A 7,466-nucleotide genomic window follows, 5' to 3' on the forward strand; every position below is an offset into this window, starting at 1 on the left:
ATCGGCCCCAGCTCTCCCCGCGATGAAACCCAGTCCGAGGAAAAGCGATGCGACCCACCGCCGAGCGAATGGAGCCTCAAGGCCAGCCTCGCTGACACGATGTTCCCGTGCGGCACGCCCGCCCCCCAGAAGTCCTGGAACCCGCATTTCTGGCCCAAGTACCCAGAAATATCCTGTCCCCTTCCACACATTTCTGGGCTCCTCGTTTAGGATCAGGTGAGCTAAAGAAACTGAAAGCCCCCTTCTCCTCACGAGGCGGGTCTGAGGCCCATCCCCCTCCCCACCCTCCGCTTAGCCTCTGAGAGGGCCTGGGGGCCCTCCCTCTGCTGGAGGGTGTGGCCTTTAAGAGTGCCCTGGGGAGAGGGAGCCGCAGGAATCTTAAGGAATCTGACCAGTTCCTTCGGCGCGAGAGTATTGTTGCCCTGGGCGGGGCTGCTGGGCTTAAAAAGCTGGAACCCACCTGGGCTGGATGCAGCCCCAGGAGCCTCCTCAGACCAGCTCTCTGCACTCAGCTCTCAGGTGAGCAGGTTTCCACCAGGACTTCGCGGCTCCTAGGAAAAGGGGTGGGGGCAGAGGGGGTACCAGTCTGAGGAAGGGGTGGTAGCTGCCTGAGTATTCTCAGTGACGCGTGTGTGTTTGGGGGATTGGAGGACTGGAGGCTGCCTGCTCTGTGCCCACTGTCATATGGAAGGAAGGTGGGTTGGAGGCTGGAGGAAACAGGAGCCAGTCTTTGGCTAAAGAATATGTAAAGTGGAGTTGTGACCCTCACGATCCAGGAATTCCAGGGTGGTGGAAGGGGCAGGGAGAGACAGATTGGCCAAAGGAGGGCCGGGTTTGGAAATGGCTCAGAGCCAACAGACCCCCGGGTTCCCAAGGAGCGTGTTAATAGTCCCTCCTTCCTATGGCAAAAGGACCCGTGTACTTGTACATTTACTTATTGTAACACGTTTCAGTACTTACTATGTGCTACGCGCTATTCTTAGGCTTAACATATAGTAACTCATGTAATTCAGTCACAACCTTATGAGGTTGCTATTATAATTATCCTCATTTTTACAGGGCACTGAAGCACAGAGAGGTTAAGTAACCCAGATGAGTCACACAGCTGTTAAGTGGCTGAGAGAGGAATTCTCTGGCACGAAATAACTGGGGTTGCAGTCTGGAACACTGAGGATCCCTATGCCTGCTTGAGGCTAACAATAGGCAGAAAGCTGGTAGGGGTCTTATCTCAAGGACACAGCCACCCTAGGGACTAGCAAATGAAGATATGGATAGTTCCCACCCTAAGGAGAAAGAAGGAGCCATGTCCCACCCACCAGGCAGTTTCCTGCCAACAGCACTCTGTACTCTGAGAGTGCAATTTGGGGCTACCTGGAGCAGGGCTTGGCCAGGACTGGGGTGGGAGGCACTTGCCTGTCGCTGGCACCTGCCCCCAATGCCTCCGCTTCCCCTGCCCAGCTGTTCACTCAGAGGAGTCCTGGGCATGCCCTAGGTGGAGGCTATCTTGGAATTCAGCCTGGTAGTGCCCCAGGCCCAGACCTTTGGATAGCCCGAGGCCTGACAACCGTAGCCCTTTGAGCGGGGGTGGGGGCGGGGGGTAGGGGGGGTGTCAGGAAGGCAGGCACCAAAGCCTGACTTAGAACAGCAGCCCTGCTCTCCTGATGGTGTGTCAGGCATCTGGTTACCAGATTTTAACAAAACCTCAAATGGCACTTCTATGCGAAGGCACTGCTCTAAGCACTTAACTCCACAAAGCATTACTATTATCATCTCTAGACAAGGAAACAAATTAGTAACTTTTCCAAGTCTACCCCATAAGCAAGGGCAGCCTTGAGATTTGCGCCACCAAGTGCCGTGAGCCTGGGGCCGGTCGGGGCTGTCTGACCCCCAGCCTGCCCCCTTCCCCTGCAGCCTAGCCCTGCCGCTGTGTCATGGAGGGAGTGGTCCGGGGCCTCCTCCTGCTGGCAGGTGAGTCCTCCCAGAGGTGACCGGGCTGCCACTCACCCACCCCCCCACCAAGGCTGTGAAAACCAGGGCAGCATCTCACAAAGGCGGCCTGATGTTGAACGAATGTGTTTTCATTTAAACTGTCAACTTAAAGAGAAACATAAAGGAAGTAACGGTACGGGTAGGAAGTAGCTATTGCAAAAGTTACCCTGGTTAATGGAACTTTGGGAGCTAACCATCTGTTGGCGTGAAGAGAACAGCATTCCCTACTTCTTTAGGAGGCAGAGCATTAGCCAGGACCTGTGTAGGAAGCTTTTCAGGAGAGGGTAAAAAGATACCAACACACCATCCCATTTTGAGTGTAAGAAAGAATAGCAGGAAGCCTGAAAAATAGCTGGAAGGGCTGGGCGGGGTGGGCGGGGGGATGGAGGGCGGGAGGGGGGGAACGGAGTGTGGGGTGGGGGCACGAAGACCAGGAAGTAGGAGACAAAATCCCAGGTCTGTGTGGGGCTGGGGAAGGTGTGAGGAAAGGAATTGGTGACCTCAGGGTCCCTCCATCCCACCTCCCCAGAGTCCCAGGGAAGCTGGCTGTCCTTGCGCCTCTGGGCTGGGGCCTGGCTGCTGACTCACTTTGAGACCAGTGCCATGACCGACAGCCAGTCCCTCTGCTTCTCTCACCCAGGCCTGCCCGTCCTGGAAGCCAATGACCTGGTTGGTGAGTAAGGCCCCAAACTGCCCTGCTGGCCCTGCCTCCACATTTTCCCTCTAAGACCCCGCATCCTGCCTCCTGGCTCTGGTCCTTATTTATTTATTTTTTTTTATGTTTCCTTTCCTGCAGATAAAGACAGTCCCTTCTACTATGGTAAGAGCTCATATCCCTTGCCCCCCTGGCCTATCCTGGACCTCTCTGCTAGAGGTTGGTGAGGGGTGATGTGGAGCCCAGTGTAGACAGAGAGGGGCTTGAGGGAACAGGGAAGGAGGGGCAGGATGGGGCTGAGACTGGGGATTAAAGAACCAGCGTCGTCGTCATCGACGACGAAGAGTGACAGGCCGACACATAACATGGTCTTCGGGAGAACTTCATTCCAGCATGGAGGTAAGGTGCCCACAGGATGTTTAGGAAGACTTCCGGGGAAAGGGGCTAGAGGCACCTGGCTAATCTCCTTTCTTCAACTCACTCACTCTTGCCTTCCCCAGGACCAGCTCCTTGCTGCCCGACAATGCCCCAAGCAGGTTTCCTCTTCCTCTGCCTGGCACTGTCCCCCAACACAGCCCTCATGTGCCCCAGGTCTCAGCTCAAATGCCACCTTTCAGAAAAGCCTTCCTGGATCATTCTTCAAAGCCCGCTCTTTTTCTGTGCTCTTCTGTTGTTTTTTTCTTCCTAGCACTTGTTCCCACCAGATATTACACAATGTATTTACTGGCTTGTCTTTCTCGTTGCCTGGAATGTAAGTGCATCTGTACAAGCAGGTGGTCATAACTATCTGTTGAACGACTGGGCTGGAGCCAGGCTGGTGCCAGCTCACTCGCTCTGCTCCCCTAGACTGGGAAGGCCTGCAGCTGGGCGGGGTGATCTGTGCAGCACTCCTGTGCATCGCTGGAATCTTGTTCGCCCTGAGTGAGCAGTGGCACTGGTGGGGCCGGGGTGGGGGTGGGGAGCGGGGGGGAAGGGGGTGGCTCAGGCTCCCCAGCCTCTTTGCACTGGCTGTCTCTTCCTTCACAGGTGGCAAATGCAAATGCAAGCAAGATCATAAGCACAGGTGAGACAGGGCCCTGTTGTGTGCACCTTGAGCAGAGCAGAGCTATTTGGCGGTAAAGCCCTACAATTTGGAGAAAGACGACAGCCCCCTGGCTGTCCCTGGGCTTGCGGTGGGATTTGTCATTCACAGATCATCAACCCTGAAGGGCCCCAAATCAGGGAAAGCTCTGACCCTTGGTATTGTGTAAAGTGGCACCAGGAATCTTGGTGGGGGAAAAGGACAGAAGGCTTGAGGATGCTAATCTGACATGTTCCTTTCTCAGCTCCTTACCCGAGAAAGCCGTTCCACTCATCACTCCAGGTGAGACAGGCTTCGAGAGGCTTCCAGGCACTCAGGCAGGATAGCCATATAATTTGAGAATTAATAAATGTTATGCTGTAAGGCAGACTGTCCTAAGCCAGCCTGCCTTGGGGTCACCTGAGGCTGAGGGGGGTGTCTGTGGAGTGACCCAGTTTGTGAGGACCTGACCTCCATTCTCTCCACAGGCTCTGCCAGTGCCTGCTGAGCACAGGACCGTGAGCACAGGACCGGCTTCATGGCACTTCCTGCACCAGCTCCCATACTGTCCCCTCCCCCTTGGGGGACTTTACCCTTCATGATGGCCTTTCTCTCTGAGGGTGGGCCCTTAGGCTCCCTTATGCTCGGGAGGCTGTCCAGAGCTTATTTCTAAATTAAACTTTTCTCCTCCCTCCTGTGGTCTTATGACCTTCTGTGGGTCTGGTTAGGGACAGGCAGGCTGGAAAAGGGACAAGGAAATCTTGCTCAGGAAAGTCCAGGCCCCTCAGCGGGGGTGGGGGGTGTCCCATAGATTGCTGATGCATCCTGTGGCCACATGTCTGTCCTGAAGCCATTCCCAGCATGCCCCCCACTTTGAGGACCTCCTGATAATTGATCTCCTGCCTCACCCATGCATGATGCAAGACACCTCAACGTTATATCAAAGAACCTTACAATTTCCACACCTTGCCTGTAGACCTTATAAGTCCCGATGACCCAGATACCCATGACATCCTGTAACCTAGAATGATGCCCAGTCGTTTGCCCTCTGCTAAGACCCCACCTCACTCAGTGAGTGCTCACACTGCCCAGGAAATGCAGCAATTTCTTCACTAACTCACCCCAGTAAAACCCTATGAAATTCTCAGACCAACCCATGGACCCTTCCCCCACTCTACGTAATGTCCCGTGAGACTAGAAGCAACATCCCATCAAGCCCTGCATAGTGCATTTTAGAACCAAAACCCATCCATGCCAATCTGGGTCTCAGTATGTCCAAAGTCCATTCCTGGAATACCTCACTTGAAAGGCCCCAGCATGCACGGGGTGGGGCTGGGGAAACGGCTCTCCCACCTGGGCAGCCTGTTCATCCTGCAGCCTCACCCCGCTTGCCAACCTCCATACCCTAAGGTAGGAGGAGCTGAGGCATACTGGCAGAGACCCTGGGATAGAGACAGGCTGGGGCAGCAGACGTCTGCCCTGTCCCTGCCAGGAAGTGGCTCACAGTCTGGGTCTGGGCTGATGGGGCAGCCACCTGTCTTGGTGTTGCTTCAAGCCAGCTCTCTAATGGTGCCCTGCTCCAAACCTTCCACCCATTTCCCAGGGTGGTACTAGATCTCTGGAAAGTATAGTGGATCCAAGACTTGTTGGCTGGGGTCAGGAGGCCAGCGCAAGGGATTCTAGAGGCTGAGGACCCCACTTCCTGGTCTGAAGCCCTCCCAGGCCCTGAGGTCTAAAAATGAGGATCACAGGAACTTCCCTGGTGGTCCAGTGGGTAAGACTCCGCACTCCCAATGCAGGGGGCCCGGGTTCAATCCCTGGTCGGGGAACTATAACCCACACACATGCCACAACAAAGATCTCGTGTGCTGCAACTAAGACCCAGTGTGGCCTAAATAAATAAATAAAAATGAGGATCACAGACCTGTTTAGGGCCCTTGAATATGACACATAAGCAGGATGAGGGGACAGTTCCAAGGCTGGCCCAGAGCTACAGCAGGAACTCTAAGAACCTGAGTGGGACTCAGGATACCTGGCTGAAATTGCAGCCACTCACGGTCCAAGGTAGTTGAGGGAAGTGTGGCAGGGAGCTACGGGGGGCCTCTTAGGCCTTTAAGATCCCAGCATTCTGAACCGGGTGCATGCTATGAAGAAAGTAGAACAAGCGTGCTGCAGCGGCTGGGGTGCATGGGCAACAGTGGGTGATGTGGTCAGGTCAAGAAGTGACATCTGAGCTGAATCCTCAAAGGTGAATGGTGGGAGGGGCCAGCTGCGCAAACATCTTTCCTGGTAGAGGGAACACTGGTTTCTTGCCTTTTGAGGACCAGAGGAACGTCGGTGTGACTGGTACGTAGGCGATGAGATCAACGAGGAAGCAGGTGCGGCCAATGCAGGGAGAATTTTGCCCCATCCCGATCTGGGAATCAATCGAGGGACCTGGAACTGCGCACGCGGCGGGAGCAGGAAGAAGGCAGAAGCGCAGGCGCGCGGAGCCCAAGGGACGGCGCAGCCCGGACGCGCCGCAGCGTCATCCGCCCAAAGGCGGCTTCCGACCCCGCCTTTTCGTCTTGGGGAGTGGGGTGCATGTCCCTCTCCTCCTTGGACACAGGAGGATGCTGGTGTGAATGGGTTGCATTGGAGAATGTAAAACTGAGCTCCGCCTAAGAAAGCAAACTCTGTGGCCTTACGTGGGGCTAGAGTGGCAGACGCGGAAGCGATATTGGCAGAACGCCCCCTTCTGAGTGACCGACAAATGCTTTCTTTTAGAAACTCGTGTTCCTACCATCACAAACGGTCAGATGCTATGCTGTTTGAAATCCAATCAGTAAGAAGAAAACCCCATTCTGCCAGGGTAACCTAAATCATTTTGACGCGAGATTCAGCCTCAATTCCTACCCGGGCTCCCAGTCCCGGAAGAGGGGTTTCTGGACGCAGTATTCCACATCCATCTTAACGTTTTGGTTTCCCAGCTCCGCTTTGCGGTGGAGACCAGTTACACACAGTCATGATCTTTCAGCCTGCCAAACAGCCTGTCCAATTTCGCCTGAAGAAATGCCAGTTTCCTCTCGTCCCATAAGCAACCGAAGGGCCCCACGACCCCCATACCCCCAACGTGTGCAGCTCCCTCATTGTCAAGTCAGTGAGCCTGGCTTTCTACAGTACAGGCTCCTGCCTGGTGGTTTAGGCTGATTCTACCTGTCCGAGGCTGGGGCAAGGGGCTCATGGAGGACATCTGGGAGTCTGGGTTAATCATGGTTGGGAAAAGTCACGGACTGTGATGGGAAGGTGGCGGGAGAGAGCCATGCAGGATTGAATCGGTGTTAGCCTAAGGCTGGCGCATGGGCCCTGGAATTGGGCTGTTGATTCCTAAGGGAAATAAGCTCTCCTCTCTGCCTCCCAGGAGTAGGGAGTGGGAAAGGTAGTCAGTCATAGGATGGGAGGAGCCTCTGCCCAGGCTTCACCGTGTGGAATTACTTGCTGTGCCTCAGAGACCCCTTCCTTGGGCCTGTTTTCCCTGGGGGACAGGGGATTGGGGGGTAGGGAGGCCGGCTGTGTCTCAATTCCGGCCTCTTGTCATCTCCTAGATGAGGGGCTGACCAGGAAAGAACCAGAGAAAGCAAAGGGTAATTTCCACTTAATTGGACACTTAGTACTTTATGGGCACTATTACAAACACTTCACACGTTGATTTTCCCAGCAGCCTATGTGTTGTGGATTCATATTATGCCCACTGTGCGAAGAGACCTAGGTTCTCACAGGTCA

At 54.8% G+C, this 7,466-nt stretch overlaps 1 protein-coding gene across 2 annotated transcripts; it reads left to right on the plus strand.

The window, feature by feature from the left end:
• Window positions 1-436: 436 nt before the first annotated feature.
• On the plus strand, window positions 437-4,622 carry FXYD4 (FXYD domain containing ion transport regulator 4). 2 transcript variants are annotated; one of them, XM_007115698.2, is made up of 8 exons: window positions 437-519; window positions 1,912-1,968; window positions 2,630-2,662; window positions 2,786-2,809; window positions 3,491-3,565; window positions 3,671-3,707; window positions 3,970-4,007; window positions 4,193-4,622. In XM_007115698.2, the coding sequence occupies exons 2-8, from the start codon at window positions 1,932-1,934 to the stop codon at window positions 4,210-4,212; spliced, it is 264 nt and encodes an 87-aa protein (XP_007115760.1). In that variant the 5' UTR covers window positions 437-519; window positions 1,912-1,931; the 3' UTR covers window positions 4,213-4,622. The 2 variants fall into 2 exon arrangements, with proteins under 2 accessions (XP_007115760.1, XP_007115759.1); XM_007115697.4 differs by lacking the exons at window positions 437-519; window positions 1,912-1,968; window positions 2,630-2,662; window positions 2,786-2,809 and adding an exon at window positions 2,845-3,043.
• Window positions 4,623-7,466: the final 2,844 nt, after the last annotated feature.

The sequence above is a fragment of the Physeter macrocephalus genome, unplaced genomic scaffold (assembly GCF_002837175.3).
Source record: "Physeter macrocephalus isolate SW-GA unplaced genomic scaffold, ASM283717v5 random_667, whole genome shotgun sequence".
Taxonomy (NCBI): Eukaryota; Metazoa; Chordata; class Mammalia; order Artiodactyla; family Physeteridae; genus Physeter; species Physeter macrocephalus.

Bases quoted from the DNA above. Each gene is read 5' to 3' on its own strand.
- FXYD4 (XM_007115697.4), top strand. From the start codon at position 2,935: ATGGGGCTGAGACTGGGGATTAAAGAACCAGCGTCGTCGTCATCGACG. The intron at 3,566-3,670 runs GTGAGCAGTGGC...CTTCCTTCACAG, and splicing joins TGGAATCTTGTTCGCCCTGA to GTGGCAAATGCAAATGCAAG. The intron at 3,708-3,969 runs GTGAGACAGGGC...TTCCTTTCTCAG, and splicing joins AAGCAAGATCATAAGCACAG to CTCCTTACCCGAGAAAGCCG.